Below are 20,367 nucleotides of genomic sequence, written 5' to 3' on the forward strand. Positions count from 1 at the left end.
CAAAAAAGACAGGGATCTCCTGGAAAGAGTACAGCGGAGGGCCACAAAGATGATATAGGGCCTGGAGCATCTTCCTTATGAGGAAAGGCTGAAAGACCTGGGTCTGTTCAGCCTGGAGAAAAGAAGACTGACAGGGGATCTTATTAAAGTTTACAGATACTTTAAGCATGGAAGACAGAGGGATTTGGCCAACCTGTTTTCAGTGGTTTGTGGGGACCAGACAAGGGGCAATGGCCAAAAAATGGATCACAAAAAGTTCTGCACCAACAAGTGAAAGAACTTCTTCATGGTGAGGGTGACAGAGCAGTGGAACAGGCTGCCCAGAGAGGTTGTGGAGTCTCCTCTGGAGATATTCAAGGCCTATCTGGATGCCTACCTGAGCAACCTGCTCTAGGTAACCTGCTTTTGCAGCAGGGTTGGACCCGATGATTTCTCGAGGTCCCTTCCAACCCCTACAATTCTGTGATTCTTTCATTCTATGATTTTGAAAACTCTTGATGAATTAGAATACATTAAAATCTCTGTAATGTAATTTATTAAAAAACAGATATAATAATGGTTATTCTGTTTCCTTTCCAAAACTTTTAAATGTAAATTTAGAAATAATCTCTTCAATTTTAAATGGACTCCAACAGGCAATTGGACCTTTATTACATCTTTATATACAGAAACTAAGTTTTTTATTCTTTTAAAATTATTATTTTTATTTTATTTTATTTTATTTTGCTTTTGAAACAAGGGCATAGAAAACTTGCTACCATGGTTTCTTGATAAATGTTAAGGTAGAAATTACATGAGATGAAGCTTGAAAGTTCTATTATACTAGCCATAACTGCCTCACTAAATTTCTCACTAAAAAGTGAGATATACATAACCTAGCTTTATAGATAATTTTCTGCTATATATTCCATGAAGGTCTTAATCTAAATTTTTGTAAAATAGAATTACATCAGTATTTTAAAGGACTCATTCCCAACTCCAGTTGAAGCATATTTATGTAACAATTAACTTTTGTAACTATATGTAAAATAACAGAACTTCTAAGAAAACGTGCATAATCTCTCCATGGAAAGAACCCATCTAATTTCACTCTGCAAGAACAAGATTTATGTAATTTGATGGAGGGAGGAAAACAAAACAAAACCAAACAAACAAACAAAAAACAAAGCAAAACAAAACTGACAAAAAAAAAAGCACACATGGGGAAGCATCTCTATTCCCTCTTACTTACAATGAATCAATGAATCACTGACATACTGAAATAATATATTTTAAACTTTTAAAAAGTTACGGGTATATCTTTTAAAATTTCTTTAAATCTTACATCCTTTAAGAACTGCGTGAATGAAAAGATGTGCAATGAGTTCCACTGTGACCATCATTAGTGAGAGAAAGGATGTATGAAAACCCTTTTCATGCTCTTGCGCCAGGAAAAACATTTTTAAACACGATGATAACAAGAAAATAACAAGTATACTTACCTGAATCCCAGCTCCCTCTGGTACTGTGATCTTCCACACACAATTCAGATTGTTGTCATAAGGTTCAGGGTAACCAGGAGACAAAATGGTCCCTTTGCGCTTTGTTAAAATTCCACCACAGGGCACTGAAAGGAAATGCACAAGTCAAAAAAAAAGAAGTGCAAAGCCTCACAAGTGAGAAGAGTTATTATTATTAAAGCTTAATCAACATTCATCATACTATATCTGAAAACTTTTGTAAATTTATGTTACACTTAAAAAATATATATATTTGCCTCAGGAACAACAACAACAACAACAACAAAAACAAACAAAACAACAACAAAGTGGCATCATTGCCCATGGAACCACACAATTTTTCAAGGTCCCTTCCAACCCATGTCGTTCTATGATTCCATGATTCATTCATATACCCCTGTCTTATTTATTTGACCTTTAACAAAACAAAATTTATTCCAATATGTCCTAGTAACCTTACAAAGATAAAGTTTAATTGTTAGTGCTTAAGAATGAAGTTTGAACAGTTACGTATTTTATTAGTATAAAGGAGTAAAATAGAAAAATTCTATCTCAATATTGCTATTTTTATTGTCTAAATAATCAATAATCAGTCTCAACTCCTTGGCAACTCTTCTTTGATTGTATGAATTACGCAATTACAGACTATGGATCTATCATATTAGTAAAGAGATTGGTAAAGGCTTACTTCACTCATCATATCTATGTCCATGGATTAATAATAGTGTTACACATGAAATAAGACAGAGGCGTACATCAACACCATTTCCCTTCTGAACGATCAACTTGAATGTATCTTGACTAGTTTGTTAGATGCTCTGACAGGGACAAATAAACTAAAGTTTAATCTAGATACCGATATTCTTTGGTATTTAAGAAGTTGAAGGAAAAGATTGATGAGATAGTTTAACAAACTGTTAGAATCATGGAATGCTTTGGGTTGGAATGGACCATAAAGATAATCTAATTCCAAACCTCCTGCCATGGACAGGGGTGCCAGACACTAGACCAGGTTGCTCAAAGCCACAGCCAACCTGGTCTTGAACACAGCCAGGGATGGGGCATCCATAGCTTCTCTGGGCAACCTGTTCCAGTACCTCACCACCCTCTGAGTAAAGAATTTCTTCCTTCTGTCTAATCTAAATATTCCTTCTTTTAGTTTAAAACTATTACTCCTTGTAATGGTACACTTCCTGATAAAGAGTCCCTCTCCAGCTTTCTTGTAGTCCCTCCTTTAGGTACTGGAAGTCTGCAGTGAGGTCTCCCTGGAGACTTCTCTCTCCAGGCTGAAGAAAGCAACTCCCTCAACCTATCTTCACAGCAAAGGTGTTCCAGCCCTTTGATTGTGGCTCTCCTCTGTGTTTGCTCTCACAGGTCCATGTTCTTATTATATTGGGGATCGCAGAGCTGAAGGCAGTAATCTAAATGGGGTCTCATGAGAACAGAGTAAAAAATCACCCTCTCTTGACCTGCTTGCTGTCCCTACTTCTTTTGATGCAGCCCAGGATATGTTTGACTTTCTGGGCTGCAAGTACACATTGCCATGCCCATGATGAGTTTTTCATCAACCAATTTCCCCCTAGGTCCTTCTCCTTGGAGTTAATCTTAAGCTATTCTCCACTCAGCCTGTATTTGTTCTTGGAATTGCCCTGTTCTTGAAATTGCCAGGACCTTGCACTCGGCCTTGTTGAACATGAAGTTCACACAGGCCCACCTCTCAAGTCTGTCAGTGTCCCTCTGGATGGCATCTGTTCCCTCCAGTGTACCAGCCGCACCACACAGCTTGTTGCCATTGATGAACTTGCTGAGGGTGCTCTCAATCCAACTGTCCATGTTGCCAACAACGATGTTAAACAGAAGCTAATGTATCATTTCTACGCAACTTCGATAAGTTCTGAATTGATTTCATTAGATAAAAATATGAGGATTTATAAAATATGTAGAAGAATGCCACTTAATAACGAATACTGTAGCTACATTTTGTGTGGCACATAATTGTTAGAATCTCTTCAAATTACATAGATAAACTAAAGGCCAGTATAACTCAAAACGTTTAAATAATTACTTGTAAAAGGATGGACAGAATGATTGATGTCTGCTATCTCTAAGAAAACATTCAAACATTCACTAGAGTTAAGGCAATCTAATGTGGTCAGGTCTACCACTTCAATTATTAAACTGATTTAGTTCAATGGAATTTTATCCTCATATATATTTTATCACTGTTATTGGCACAGTAATTTTCACATGTGAAGTGGCCTGTAACCCTTTCACAGCTTGCCTAGAGACAGTTTGTCTTTCACAGAATAAGTCTATATGTATATGCATATGCATATGTATATGTATATAATATAATACATTGTGATCAATGACCAAAATAATTATTTTGCTGAATTGTTATGTCTGAAAAAAAAAGTGAATACATTTCAAGGGTATAAACAAAAATCAATTATATTGGTTCTACTGTAGCAATTGAGGATAAATGAAGTATAGATAAATACTTCAGTTTCTTACTGATATATTAATCATGGTTCTATTCATTTTGACTGAAACAGTCCAAATAAACATTATTCATGTATAATATATTGTTAATCCTATTTTATTAATATTACTCCAGTGGCACTTAGTTGTTATCTCTGTCAAGATTTTAGTATTATGGAGGAAACATTTTGTTTTTATTGAAAAGCACTTGGTCTCTACCATGCAGCATTATATGATTAAGCAAAGAGGATTCAAAACCAACCTAATTAAAAATGTGTTGTTTTTGTTGTTTTTTTTTTTTTTTTTTCCTTTTTCCCTTTCTCCTCTACTCATCTAAAACTCTGCTTATGTACTTCTTAATGCTGGGGTCAGTTCTATAGTGTGGTTTTGCAGTAGGTTAGGATGATTTTTCTAAAAGATCTATTGCCTTTCAAGAATAGTAAAGTAACTAACTCATACATATATTTACTGTTTGGTTTGGGAACTGTGTTCTTCAGATGCCTTCATCCTCAAAATGAATGTTTCTTAATGTATTAAATTTTCACAAAATTAATGTATAGGGCAGTTGGTACTGCAACAGATGTTACAGGTGGAAAAGTTTGATGGCATTGCAAAAAAACAAAAAAATCCATGTAAATGACAACCAATTTTGATTCATTTATAAACAACTGTTTTTTTTTTATATTAAAAAAAAAATCAAACAAAAAAACCCTCTATTAAAAATAACATGCACAGCAGCCAATGTATTTGCCCTTGATGTAAGCCTATGGAAAAATACACAAATATCATTTTATTTCCTTACTCTGCGACTTTTCAGAACTATCACCAGATTTCCAGTCGGTACAGATCAGCTTTATTAATGTCAATGGATGCACATTAATTTAAGACTCAAATGTTGAGAATTTAATCTTGTATGATCAGAACCAGATGAGATATATTTTCTGCTCTGGAAAATTACTGCTTTTTTTTTTTGTCAAGCATTGAAATATTAGCTTAACTATTTTTAAATCTTTAATATAGTAGTCTTCTTCATAACAGCTTACACTATCTTATTAGAGACCCAAAAGGTGAGAGCATCTTAGTCTTGAAGGAGTGAGTGAGAGAATAAACTGTTATTTCTGAAACTTGATTAAAGGATAACGAGAGATGTCACTGATGTTAATGTAAAAGAAGGTAACATATAATTTATAACAGAAGGGTATGTTCATGAAACTAGTGAAATATTGCAGCAGGGTTAGAATTGAAAGGGTAATAAAATCTTAACCTTGAATGGAGAAGGAAGTGAGTAAAAGTAAGCAGGAATAAAATATTGTGTGGATGACAACGAAGGAAAACATTCAGCTAGAGATGATGGTCAACACTTTAGGCAGCAATTAGTCCTATTAAAAAGCCTGAAGAACTCACCAACACATGTAGGGAGAGAATCATTCCACTGTGCCAATGCATTTGGTACTGTATCACATCTAATTGCTGTTGATCCATGAAGGATATACCCTGGATTGCATTCAAAAAGAACCAATGACCCAACTGCAAATTCATTTCCAATCCTTTTTCCAAATCTTGGTTCAGGCACAGAGCTGCACTGTGTTGCACTTGTTCTTGGAACAGCTGCAAACATAAGAATTGTGGATTCCTAATTTTAGATTTGGTGAAGGAATACAGATTTTGAACCACAAATATTTGGAATGACTGGAAGTAACATTCACTTATTTGCCAGTTAAGAACATCTGCTTAATCCCCAACTTAATCTTCACAGTGTGGATTACATACTTCTGATGACTAAATTGCTATTTAGAAGCGCATAGCAGTGATATCCTTGCCAAGACGAAAAGCAATGTATAAAATCCATAATGAAACCTTTCTAAAATGACACTGAAAAGAAATATCACTATGAAATGTTAATCTAATAGTTAAAAACACAAAACAAAACAAAACAAACAATCAATGTCAGATAGGTGTTTACATCTATTCTTGTGGATTTCTAAATGTGTATTATGCCTGCCAGATCAGGATTTAGAATCCATAGAAAAATGGATTGCAGTTGCAAATACTGATGTATAACCATTTCTATGTTTTGCCCATAAAAAGGCAAATAATGTAAATAAAGGGAAGCAGTTTAATGATAGAAAGATCACTGATTCACCCACAGGTAATACTATTTGCAGTTATTCATATTTAATGTGAGAGATTTAAAAAGAAAACCAGTTTCTTTAAAAAGAAACCAGTTTGAGCCACAAGATATATCTAGCATTAATCAATCATATTAGCAAACATAAAACAGCTGCATTCTATAAGCGCCTTCTTAAATTTGGAACTTCCCTTATGCTTCTTAATTATTTGATTTAACATTTAAAATACAAATAAAAGAATGGAGCTAACATTATTTTTAAAAACAGGCAGAAATCATGAAACTTATTACATCATTAACAGGCTATTAATTTCCTTTTAATTTTCAGTCTGTTCCTCTCTGATCATTTACAACTTGTGAAGAAATTAATAAATTTACAAACTTTTCCAGGCTCTCTCACCTTGATAAACAAAATGAAATCCTTTAGCTGTTACTGGTCCAACTGAAGTAAATCTAACCGTGATCTGGTTACCTGAGCTCAATGGAAGGGATTCACCTACTCAAACAAAGCAAATACAAAGCTATCATAATCAGTTTTTACTAAAGAAGCATACAAAATTCCTGTCACCAACTCTACAGCTAAGACAACCCTCCCCTCCCCCCTTCCAGTCCTGTTCTGTTTCTTTAACTTGGCAGGATAGATTAAACATCTTAAGTTGGCAGTATCATGCTGTTCTAGAAAATGGGGACTAAAAATCACTACAGTTATTATGAATATATATTTTTCCCTTATAAAAAGTATATATATATATATATATCTATATTCACACCATGTCTGTAAATAAGTCAACATGCACATAATCTATACAGTTTCACTTTGCTATAAAAAATATGCTGGTTTCCCTTTTATAATATCCATTTCAGATTGCTTACTAGATACAAGTAATAAAGGCATGAAGTAAGAAGCCCCAAATACACACTATAACAAGTGAATATTAAAAAAAAAAAAAAAAAAAAATCCACTTGGCTTTTATTTCTTCATTAATGAACACAGTTTTGAGTGATTACATTTTTATTTTAAAATCCCAATTTCATATATTTCCTGAACAGCATCTAAGAAAATATGACAGTTGTCTTTTCTTTTCTCTTTCCTTTTTTGTTTTTTAACTACACTATCTTTATAGTTTATATGAAATAAATTTTATTTTAATGGTTTAATGACAGTTCTGTTAACATATACCTGAATGAGATCCTGAGAGAGAAGATAACAGTGATGACTGCAGAGATGGGCCATCATATACTTCAACCACATCATGGAGTGATGTCTGGAAAAATACAAACTGGCCAAAAACCACTGATCAAACAGGAAGGTGAAAAAGCAAGAAGCACCAACAGCCAAAAATGGGGGATAAAATGAGAAGAAACAAACAAACAAACAAACAAAAAAAACATACATTAATATACTGCATTAAAATATTTTAATTGAAAATATATTTATTGGCTGATTTCTCTGACCATTTAATTATTTTTCCCTGAGTATACTGTTATTTTTCATAACATAACAGCATTAAAACGTAATTCTATATATAGAGAATAGGCAATGAAGGTATATGTTCATACATGTAATTGTTGGAAAATTTTAGTAATTAGGCAAAAAAAAGTCTGTTTTTGTATTTTCAAATTCTCTACTTTTCCCTCCCCACAAAATTCCTCAGCTCAATATCCTCCTTTATAGTCTTGGCATATTCTTATATATGTTGTTTTATCCATTCATTTTGTTGATAACCTTCTCTAAATTTCACAGACCTTGGGATTCTTCTTAAGAACATTAACATTCAGTGCATCTTTTATATTTGCAAAATAAATGAGCAACTAACTCAAAGTTTGTTAACTCAAACATTTGGGAATTCATATGCTGAATCACAAATATATTTATTTTTTAGTCATGCTAGATGAACAACTGAATTCAATAACGTTACTTTTGCACTTAAGTTCAGCGGTCTTTTGCAGCACTTTCACATCAGAGGTATTTGCTCTTTCAATATATACAAATAATTAAAATAGGAAAAAAAGAAAATTTGGGATTAATTCTGACCCAAATATCTACAAAACATTTACACCCTAATTTTATCACCATTACAAGCAATTTGCCAGAAAAGTGGCTTAAGGAGTATAAAGGGGTAAAAAAGATGGAAGAAGATATATATTTGTAGGAATAGTAACACCTACTAAGAACAGAAGGTAAACAGAACCAGTTTCTGGTTGTGGTTCATTATCCAGGTTAGGCATTTAGTGGTAAATATTCTGGTGTGTTGCTACTGGAGACATAATATATTTCTTTGCCATATGGTCAGTAATATTTTTATCTGCTATATTTTATTGTAATAGATGAAGCTAGGCACTTATAGTTCTTCCAAAGTATACATTCTAATAAAGCTTTAAAATCAGTACATAAAAAATGTGGAGTCTTCAAATTGTCTTTTTTCCTCTTCCTCCTCCTCCTCCTCCTTCTCCTCCTGCTCTTCCTCCTTTTCCTTTTCCTTTTCCTTTTCCTTTTCCTCTTTCCTTTTTCCTTTTTCCCTTTTCCTTTTCCCTTTTCCCTTTTTCTTTTTCTTTTTCTTTCTCCTTGTCCTATTTCCTTTTCTATAAATTCATAGATGTAAAAAATAGCAATTGTACTCTGCTAACTTGGGATCTTATTATAAACTCTTCAAGAAGAAACGAAATCCATTTTTGAAATGAGAATCTCTTTTTGAAGTGAAGGCGTGGATGCGGAGTTTATAAAATGTTCAAAAAAGTAATTAAAAGAACAATTCCACGAGACATTTACAAAGTATTTTGTCTATCTTTAGGATGAACCATAAGTGAGATCTAAAAAATATCTTTATTTTTCCTCCAATCTTCAGAAAAGTATTATTACTATTATTTTTTAATTTTATTTTTACTAGCTCTGCTTATTTTTAAATATTTAGCTGCATACATCTTCACTGCGGTGTTCCTGGAAATAACTAACAAGCTTAACATCTAATTACTTCTGCCATGTTGTCCATTCACGTTTGTATTTTCCTCGAATTTTCACACTCAATGAAGTCCACTTTGCCATTGAGCCAAGCAATATTCCTTGTGACTTCCACTGCTATTTTCCATATCATGAAAAGTTACAAGCTATGTACAGAAATTTCAGGCAAGTTCTGAGGCATAACTATTAGCACGAGCTGTATTGTGGGAAAACTGTAAAAACAGAATTGATGAACTATATTTGCGTTTTAATGGGCTATTGTAAGATATTCCGTAGCAATTATAACATAGAGTGGGCCAAGTTCAAAGGTCAATTTCTATACAAAAAAGATCAAATAAATTGAATTTATAGCTGAGACGGGAAGCCTCCAGAGCTCATCTAGTCCAACCTGCTTGTTTGGAGAGTCATCTCAAGCACAATTCTAAGGGTTGCGTCTTGTAGGAATTTGAATACTTCCAGGAATTGAAAGTCTACAACCTCTATGGGCAAGCTGTTTTTGGTTCCAATCACCCTTACAAAAAAGTTTTTCTCTTTTGTTTAAATGGAATTTATCATGTTTCAGTTTGTACCCATTGCCTCTTGTCCTGTCACAGGGCACTACTAAGAAGCCTGGCTCTGTCTCCTTTACTCCCTAGGTATTTATACACAATGATGAGATACCCCTGAAGCGTCTCTTCTCTAGGCTGAACAATCTCAGCTCTATTACATGTCCAGTTGCTTAACCATCTTTGTCACCCTTCATTAGACTTGCTCCAGTACATCCACGTCTCTCTTGTAGTGGTATCCAGCACTGGACATACCACCCCTAACGTGTCTCACCAGTGCTGAATGGAGGGGTAGGATCTTCTCACTCAATTTTCTGGCAATGCTCTGCCTAATGTAGTCCAAGAGGCTGAAGGCATTCTTTGTGGCAAGGGCACATTGCTGGGTCATGTTCAGCATGGTGTCCATCTGTACCCCCAGGACCTTTCCTGCAAAGTTGCTTTCCAGCCAGCTATCTGCCAGTCTGTACTAGGGCACAGAGCTATTCCTCAGTTTCAGACTCTTGCTGAACCTCATGAGCTACCTGAATCTATATGGTATATCATATCTATATGGTATATCTATGTATATCTATGTATATATGTATCTATGTATATCTATATATATGGTATACATGTATCTATGGTATAGATATGGTGTACCATATAGATAGCACATCTATATGGTATATCAAAAAAATTCAGTTTTGTATCATCTGTAAACTCACTGGGAGTGCACTCTGTCCCATCATACATATCATGAAGATATTAAATAATAGTGGCTGCAGCATCAGTCCCTAGGGTATGCCATTACTGACTGGGTGCCAGCTATCATTCATGCTGTTGATCACAACCCTTTGAGCTTGGCAGTTTAGCCAGTTTTCAGTCCACCTCAATGACTTCTTATCTAGTCAGTATGTCATCAAATTGTAAATGAGAATATTATGCAAGCCAGTGTTGAAAGCCTTGCTAAAGTCAAGATAAACAACATTCAGTGCTCTCCATTCAACCACCAAGCCAGTATACAAATTGTAGCAGGCAATCAGGTCTGTAAGGCATAATTTCCTTTTCGTAAATCCACGCTTACTACTTACAATAACCTTCTTTTCCTTGCTATGTTTGGAAAAGGTGACCGAGCCTGTATGTCCCACCTACCCAGGCGTTTAGGGAGGTAAGGCTAACTGGCCTGTATTTCCCTAGATCCATCTCTTTGCCCTTCTTGAAGATAGGAGTGGCATTTGTTTTTCTCAGGAACCTCCTTTGACTTCCATGATATTTCAGAGGTAACTAATCTCCCTCAGTACTCTTGCATGCATCCCATCAGGTCCCATGCGCTTGTGTACATGCAAGATGTTTAAGTGTTCCCTCACTTTGTCCTTCCTCATTCCAAACTTCTAATGGTCTCAGGGGCAAAGGATTGCTGAAGTCTGTCCTACCAGTAGAGATTCATGCAAATCACCAGGACCCCTGCACCTTTGAAAAGTGGACCACATTTTCCTACTCTTCTTTTTGTTGGTTCTGTAGAAGCCTTTCATATCTTGGGGAGGGGAGGCGAGGCGAGGCAAGGCGAGGCGAGGCGAGGGCTGGTGGATAAAAAGCTCAACATGAGCTTGTCAGTGTGTGCTTGCAGCCTGGAAAGCCAACCATATCCTGGGCTGCATCAAAAGAAGTGTGGACAGCAGGTCATGCAGGTGGTTCTCCCCCTCTACTCTTTTCTTGTGAGACTCCACTTAGAGTAAGGTGGCTTCAGCCCTTGGGTCCCCAACATAAGAAGATAGACCTGTTGTAGCAAGTCCAGAGAAGGACCCTGAGGATGATCTGAGGGCTGGAACACCTCTCCTATGAATACACGTTGATAGAATTGGGATTTTTCAGCCTGGGGAGACCTTCCAGTACTTAAAGGAGGCCTATAGAAAAGATGTGGAAATACTTTTTTATCAAGGAGCGTAGTGATAGGTTAAGGCTGAAAGTATCCAAGGCTGGGTTGGATGGGACTTTGGGCAACCAGATCTAGTTGGAGGTGTTGGCAGGGTAGTTTTAACTAGATGATCTTTAGAGTCCTTTTCAACAAATCTTTCTGTGATTCTGTAATTCTACAGTTGTATGATTAAGAGCATAATTCAAATGTCTCTTGAACATTGACAGGCATGGGACATCAACCACCTCACGAAGAAGCCTCTTCTAGTGTTTGACTACCTTCACAGTAAAGAATTTCTTCCTAATATCTAGTCTGAATCTCCCCTAGCACAGCTTTGTGCCATTACCTTGCAAACTATCATTGCTTACCAGGGAGATCAGCATCTCCCTCTCCATTTCCTTTCCTCAGGAAGCTGTATAAAGCAATAAGGTCACCTCTTAGCTTCCATTTCTCCAAACTAGACAAACCAAGTGTCCTCAGCCTCTCCTCATAGGAGATACCTTCCAGCCCTTTTAGCAGCTTTGTTGTTCCTCTGGATGCATTCAAGCATCTTAATATCCTTTTTATATTTTGGAGATCAGAACTGCACATGATACTCAAGATGAGGCTGCACCAAGTCTAAATATAGTGGGAGAATCACCTATTTTGGCTGGTTGGTTATGTTGTGTTAAATACACCCCACAATGTCGTTTGCCCTCTTGGCTGCCAGGGAACACTGTTGACTCACGTTGAGCCTGCAGTCAATCAGCACCCTCAAAACCCTTTCTGCTGAGCTGCTCTCTAGCCATTTGTCTCCCAGTCTGTACTTGTGTCTGACATTACTTCATCTCATGTACAGCACCTAGCATTTACCCCTGTTGAATTTCATGCCGTTGATGTTTGTCCAATGCTCTAATCTACCTAGATCCTTCTACAAGGCTTCTTGTCCCTCCAGGGAGCCAACAGCACCTCTCAGTTTAGCATCATCAGCAAACTTGCTGAGGTTACATTCGACTATTATATCTAGATCATTGATAAAAATATTGAATAGAACTGTCCCTAGAATTGAGCCCTTGAGAACACCACTAGTGACTGCCCACCAGCCAGATGTAGCCCAATTCACTACAATCCACTGAGCTCTACAATTAAGCCCATTCATCACCCAGTGTAGCATGTACTTGTTCAACTCACAGTTGGATAATTTGTCCAGAAAGATACAATGAGGGATAGTATTAAAGGTCTTACTAAAATCCAGAAAGATTACTTCCACCATCTTCCCTTCATTCACTACGCAGGTGATCTTGTAACAGAAGGAGATCAAATTTCTAAGACAGGACTTTCCTTGGTGAACCCATGTTGATTATGTTTGATAATAGCTTTGTTCTAAATGTCTTTCAATATGCCCCAAGACAACCTTCTTCATAACTTTTTCAGGGGCTTACAGGTTTACAGAATTTGAAGTTACTTCCAGAAGCTAGCTTCTGATCATTTCAAATAGAATTTTTGTCATCAGACTAAGCAATCTTCCAAAACTAGAGCCTTGCTGACAGCAACACAAATGTTTGAGTTCAGTGAATCTGTAAAAAAAAAAATAATCTTATTCTTCACTAGCTCCACTGTTGACATCTTCTCTTTGCTTAAGGTGAGATGTTTTCCCTATCAGGCTTTTTAAAGCAGCATATTAAAACTTTTTTTTTTTTCTGGAAAAAAAAATCTGGGAAAAAAAAAGAAAAGTAGTATTGTTTAGAAACTTCAAAAGTCATTAAAGGACAGAAAAAGATAAATCTCTCACTAGCATCTTTGTGATGACTAAAGGTAACAGGTAATCAGTAAGAAACAAGAAATGCAAGCCTCTCCTGCTGGAACATAGTGTTCCCAGTGAGTAATCCCTTTAGCTTCATAAAAAGCAACATGAAAAAAAATGTATGAAATTTACTTTTGTATTTTTGATGACCTAGGAGCACACTGGAATGATGGACTTACTCAATAATTTTAAATTAAATTTTATTCATGTTGACAATAAACAAATAAATTGATATTCAACCCCTTCTACCTGAGAAAAAATGTCCAGTAAAACTGCAATATAACTTGAGTGTATGTTGGACTCTTCAAAAAGTAATTATTTTAGTAAACACAGAGAAGGTTTTTGAAGGGAAAGGCTGAAAGGTCACAACAAAAAAGAGGTGATCTTACAGAATTCATGCATATAGAAATATTGTTTTCAATAACCTAAATTAATTTTCACCAGTTCACACAAACAAATTGGAAGACCTGATCTTTTACTATGCAGCCGAATACGTGTTTGACATAACAATAGTGGAGTATCTTTGTGGTAGTAGTTTTGCTATTATTTAGTTTTTAAATAAAAATAGTTGTGAAATATTTTTCCTCTTGCATTTCCAAACATTTTGTTTTCTACCAGCTACTGTTAATATATTCAATCTACCTTATTCCTGTAGTGGTAATCAATAATGATATGTTAGATATCTTGATAGTGGATGATACTTATTAGCATACGCTGTAGTATAACAAGAAAACTAATTGTTTGTGAATAAAATGTAGAGCCCCTACTAGTAGTATCCTGCAGGGCAAATCTCAAACAATTTCAACGCAAATAGCCATTATAAAACAGCTGTCTAGTGTTCCTGAACTTGGAAACAGCAAAAATTAATTTGAATAGTATAAGCTTCTAGGGTGAAATGCAGACTAGACGTCAAAATAAAGCTAGTGATGGGCTTAGGTGTACACCACTAGAAGTGATGTTCTTACTGTCATAAGTAAGGGTAGAGAACTGCTTACCCTCAACAGAAAATTATTAACAAGGGCAAGTGATTGCAGATGAATGGAATTGATATAACAATACAAAAATAATCTGATGCAACAATAAAGAGAAAACATTAAATAACTGAAAATTAAAATATGTAAAAGGTATGAAGAGATAGAAGGAACAGGAATAATACACATGAATGTATAGCTATATACTTTATAGCTACTGAAGCTAGATTATTCTTTCACATTTCCTAATGTATATACCAACTTCAAAAAGGCATCACAAATCTACAGAAGCCCTCAAATATAATGTAATTATATTTTAATATTATCATATGTATAATATTAGTGTAATATTATTAGAAAAAAAGAAATATAACTGAATGAGGTCACATTTAACAATAATGGTCAACATAAATATAGTAGAGATTTCCAAGCCATGCATACGTGTTCTAGTTGACTGTACTGAGGCAGGAAAAATTAATGTAAATTTATACTGTTCATAGTGTATGTGACATGCACCACTGTCTAGTTTTAATCCCTTTGTCTATGGAAAAAGGTTTAACTGAACTTTCTGCCTTGGATCATGAGCTATCTGCTCCATTGGTAGCCTTAGTGATTATGCTCTCAGGTGGAGTCCTTCATCTCCTTGCAGAACATACAGAAGATGAGGGAGGATAAAAAAAGATTTTTTTTCTTTCTGCAAACAAGGGATAGATAAGGGAGGGCATGAATAATTCTGGTTCTTACTTCAGGTGCTGTTTTCTTCCTTCCATCAAGGGGAAGAAAATACCCCAAAAGGTCTGAGCTGTAGCCCATATTCTGTTTCTTCCTTTGTTTTACTTTTGTAAAGAAAGTGTTGAATGAAAGCATGCTGGCCGGTCCTTTTTTGCATTACCGTATTCCTGCATTTTCAGAGCAGGAGGGGAAAAAAAAAGATGGGAAGTGCTGTATTTTCTCATTTTTGAGAAAATAAATATTATATAAAAGTTTGAAGAGACAAAAAAAGTGTGTTTAGGGACACAGGATGGGGCAGTTAGTAACACTAGAAGCTCAGCATGCAAAATAGTCAAGTGAAATTGTAGAGAAAAAATATGCACACATATTTCCCCACAAAGAGACATAATTCCATACAAAATGGAATGGGAGAGAAATGGCACTCAAGCCTTATCCTGAATTTGGAAGAGGAGTGAATTCTTGTAATACACACGTTTCTTGTTTTTTCCTAAAATCAGCTATGTCGATTAGATTTCATAAATTATCATATTACTCTAAGCCTCAGAATTCTATTTCCCTTTCTGCAGCTCACATCCATCTTTCCTGGTTTGACTCATTATGAATATATGTGAAACCCTTCCTGAATCTGCAGCAGCACAATAGCACCGAAAACAAACACATAAAAAGACAAAACAACCCTAAAAAATAAAAAAAATATATATGTAATTTTAAGTTTAAATACTATATATGCTTATTATATTATATTATACTGAATATCACAGAATCACAGAATTGTCTAGGTTGGAAGGATCATCGAGTCCAACCTCTGACCTAACACTAACAAGTCCTCCACTAAACCATATTGCTAAGTTCAACATCTAAACATCTTTTAAAGACCTCCAGGAATGGTGACTACACCACTTCCCTGGGCAGCCCATTCCAATGCCTCACAACCCGCTCAGTAAAGAAGTTCTTCCTAATATCTGAACTAAAACTCCCCTGGCGCAACTTTAGCCCATTCCCCCTCGTCCTGTCACCAGGCACGTGGGAGAATAGATCAACACCCACCTCGCTACAGCCTCCTTTAATGTACTTATAAAGAGCGATGAGGTCACCCCTGAGCCTCCTTTTCTCCAGGCTGAACAAGCCCAGCTCCCTCAGCCGCTCCTCGTAGGACTTGTTCTCCAGACCCCTCACCAGCTTCGTCGCCCTTCTCTGGACTCTTTCGAGCACCTCGATGTCCTTCCTTCTTGTAGCGAGGGGCCCAAAACTGAACACAGTACTCGAGGTGTGGCCTCACCAAAGCTGAGTGCAGGGGGACAATCACTTCCCTAGATCTGCTGGCCACACTGTTTCTTATACAAGCCAGGATGCTGTTGGCCTTCTTGGCCACCTGAGCACACTGCTGGCTCTTATTCAGCCAGCTATCAACCAATACTCCCAGGTCCTTCTCTTCCTGGCAGCTTTCCGACCACTCATCTCCCAGCCTGTAGCTCTGCTTGGGGTTATTGTGCCCCAGATATGTGATAATGACAAGTAATATTACTATGTCTTATGTCTGCTTTGTAACACAGAACCCTGAAAGAAACACCACACAATCTTCTTTTCTTTATTTTGGTTTGTTTTAATTTGACTAACCTGAAATTCAAGAGTCTATTATTGTTATTTCTTTAAATAGGCAGTGCTGGTTTATTTATCCCTGCAGACAAAAACTCTGTCTTACCTTTCTGATTAGGTTTATAGTTCTTAAAATTGATTCTCTACCTAAAATGTTGAATTTCATAGAATCATTGAATCATTTAGGTTGGAAAAGACCTCCAAGATCACCTAGTCCAACCAGTAACCTAGCACTGCCAAGTCCACCACTAAACCGTGTCACAAAGCTCTACATTTGCATGTGTTTTGAAGACCTCTAGGGATGGTGACTCAACTACCGGGCAGCCTGTTCCAAAACTTCACAAACCTTTCAGCGAAGATTTTTTTCCTAATATCGAGCCTAAACCTTCCCTGGCACAATTGAAGGCCATTTCCTCGTCTGATCACTTGGTGTTTGGGAGAAGAGACCAATCTCTACCTTGCTATAGCCTTCTTTAAGGTACAGTGCAATAAGGTAAGGTATAACCCTCCTTTTCTGTAGGCTAAACAACCTCAGCTCCCTCAGCTGCTCTTCATAAGACTTATTCTCTAGACCCTTCATCAGTTTTGTTGCCATTCTTTGGATGTGCTCCAGCACCTTAATGAAACTTAATACAGTATTTGAGGAGCAGCCTCACCAGATCTGAGTACTGAGGGACAATCACTTCCCTGATCCTGCTAGCAACACTGCTTATAATACAAACCACGATGCTGTAGGCCTTCAGGGCCATCTGAGCATGCTGCTGGCTCATATTCAACTGGCTATTGAACAATACTTCCAAGTCCCTTTCTGCTAGGCAGCTTTCCAGACAATCTTCCCCCAGCCTGTAGTGTTGCATGGGGTTGTTGTGCCCCAAGTACAGGACCCAGGATTTAATCTTGTTGAACCTTGTACAGTTGGCCTCAGCCCATCAGTCCAGCCTATCCAGATCCCTCTGTACAGTCTTCTTACCTTTGAGCAGATCAATACTCGCACCTACCTTGGTGTCATCTGCAAAATTCATGATGGTGAACTGGATCTCTTCATCCAGACCATTGATAAAGATATTGAAAAGAAGTAGCCCCAGTACTGAACCCTGGGGGACAGCACTACTGAATGGCCTCCAACTGGATTTAACTCCTTTTGCCATGGAGTCCTGTCCTGTCCATCCAGGCTGTTTTTAATCCAATGAAACATATACCTGTCCAGGCCACGAACAGACAGTTTCTCCAGAAGAAGGTTGTGGAAAACAGAGTCAAAGGCCTTACTGAAGTCTAGGTAGACCACATCCACACCCTTTCCCTCATCCACTGAGCAGGCCACCTTGTCGTAGAAGGAGATCAGATTCATCAGCAGGACCTGTCTTTCATAAACTCACACTGACTGGGCCTGATTACCTGGTTGTTCTGCATTGTGCTGTGAGATGGCACTCAAGATAATCTGCTCCATAACCTTCCCCAGCAGTGAGGTCTGACTGACAGGCCTGTAGTTTCTTGGATCCTCCTTCCAGCTCTTCTTGTACATGATCATCACGTTTGCTAGCCGCTAGTTGACTGGGACCTTCCCTGATAGTCAGGACTGCTGATAAGTGATGGAAAGAGGCTTGGTGAATACTTCTGCCACCTCCCTCAGTACCCTTGAGTGGATCCTATCTTGCCCTGTAGGTTTGTATATGTCTAGAGAGGGATAGCCTGAGAGTGTGTCAGTAAAAATTAAGGACTGGATCAACAAAGGACACCTTGTGGTTGGGGTCTACTACAGGCTGCCTGATCAAGATAAGCCTGTTGATGAGGCCTTTTTGCTCCAGCTACAAAAAGCATCGCACTTACAGGCAATCTTCCTGGGGGATTTCAACCACACAGATGTTTGCTGGGAAAGCTATGTGGCAGGCAGTAAGCAATCCAGGAGACTCCTGGAGTGCACTGAAGACAACTTCCTCATCCAGGTATTAGACAATCAAATCAGAGGAGAAGTGTTACTGGACCTGGTGGTCCATGCAGATTAACTCATTAAAGAGGTTAAGATTGGAGGAAGTCATGCAGTGACCACGCCCTGGTTAAGTGGATGATCCTGAGGGAGATGGGCCTGGCTAAGAGCATAGTCAGGACCCTGAACTTCAGAACAGCCAAATTCCAGCTGTTCAAAGAATTAGTGGATGAGATTCCATGGGACACGATCCTTGGGGACAGAGGATCTGATCAGAGCTGTCAACTCTTTAAGGCTATTTTTCTTAGAGTGCAAGAGCTCTCTATTCCCATGTGCAATAAATCAAGCAGGGAAGGTAGGAAATTTGCATGGTTGAATAAGAATCAAACTTAGGCAAAAGAAGGACAGAGGGTGGAAACAGGGACACATGCCCTGGGAAGAGTACCAAAATGCTGCTCAGATGTGCATGGATGGGATCAGTAAATCCAAGGCACTGACAGAACTAAACTTGTTGAGGAATGCAAAGAATAACCAGAAGGAATTCTACAGGTACATTGGCAACAAGCGAATGACTAAGGAGAGTGTACTGCCTCTGACAAATGAAGACGGAGAACCTGTAACAACAGACGCGGAGAAGGCGGAGGTACTTATAAACTTCTTTGTCTCGGACTTCACAGGATTCCCACAACTTTCAAAGCCTGAGCATCTTGGATGTGGGAAGTCCCTCCCACTGTAAGCAAAGAGCAAGTTAAGGGCCTCCTGATGCAACTTAACAACTACAAGTCTATGGGGCCTGATGACATGCATCCCAGGGTCCTGAGGGAACTGGCTGATGTAGTCGCCAAAACTCTCCATCATATTTGAAAAATCATGGCATTCAGGTGACGTCCCCAGTGACTGGAAAAGGGGAAACATCACTCACATTTTTAAAAAGGGTAGAAAGGAAGACCCAGGGAACTACAGACTGGTAAGCCTCACCTCTGTGCCTGGCTAGATTAATTCTTTTGGTAAAAGTTAGTTCTTTTGCCAAAGTTAGTTCTTTGGCAGTAATGGTTTTTAATTATGTATTTTCCTGTCATCCAACACAGCAGCTATCTATGATACCATTTCCCAGATCTATTAGTGATTAATGTTATAGTCCTACCTAAAACCAAAATAATGAGAGAATTGTGTACATATGAACGAAATGTACACATATGAACATATGTACTTTAAACATGCTGTATTTTACAAGGTTGTTTTACCAAGTAAGAAAGCAAAGCTTGAGAACTTTAATGTCTATGACACCAGATAAATTAGTGCTTGTCACACTTGCACTATTATTGCACTATATCCTGCAAGATTAACTAATCAGGTTCTTATCCAGAACAGATTTAACTTTATGACTATATCAGACAAAATTGTATAGTATCATGCATTATCAATTAGAAAGCTTTTATCCTTTCCGTATTTCCATTGAGTTATATTACACAGCATTTCTGTGCAATCACTTAGGATATGGGTTAGATTTTTTATCTTAAGGAAATTATGCATATGTTAACTAAAAAGAGAATCTCATTTCACAGTTTCCAAAAGGCAATCCATAAGCTATTTCTGAAAATACTCTTTAAAAGAAAAAAAAAAAGGAAAAAAAAAAAAGAAAAAAAAATACATGGTTCAACTTTAGAAAACAATAAGGAAACAACAACTGGTATAGTTTTGTTGATGCAGAGAATGTCTGTCAGGAATTGTGATTTTCAATATATCATTAAATTATTTAGAAAGATGTAAAAAACAATTACAAAATATGTTGATGGTATTATGCTGTTAAAGAAGTAAAAGCAAGAACTAACTGAAAAGTTACAGAAACACATTA

At 37.1% G+C, this 20,367-nt stretch overlaps 1 protein-coding gene across 5 annotated transcripts in view; it reads right to left on the reverse strand.

The window, feature by feature from the left end:
- The window catches only part of CSMD3 (CUB and Sushi multiple domains 3), a 684,493-nt gene that overhangs the window by 126,097 nt on the left and 538,029 nt on the right, over nucleotides 1–20,367 (reverse strand). For all 5 annotated transcript variants that reach the window (XM_084509891.1, XM_084509890.1, XM_084509889.1 and 2 more), the window contains 4 exons: nucleotides 7,289–7,402; nucleotides 6,509–6,604; nucleotides 5,385–5,588; nucleotides 1,482–1,606 (listed from right to left, as the gene is read on the reverse strand). In XM_084509891.1, the coding sequence (XP_084366017.1) occupies nucleotides 1,482–1,606; nucleotides 5,385–5,588; nucleotides 6,509–6,604; nucleotides 7,289–7,402 (539 nt within the window). The remainder of the gene's footprint in view (nucleotides 1–1,481; nucleotides 1,607–5,384; nucleotides 5,589–6,508; nucleotides 6,605–7,288; nucleotides 7,403–20,367) is intronic.

The sequence above is a fragment of the Aythya ferina genome (assembly GCF_964211825.1).
Source record: "Aythya ferina genome assembly, chromosome: 2".
Taxonomy (NCBI): Eukaryota; Metazoa; Chordata; class Aves; order Anseriformes; family Anatidae; genus Aythya; species Aythya ferina.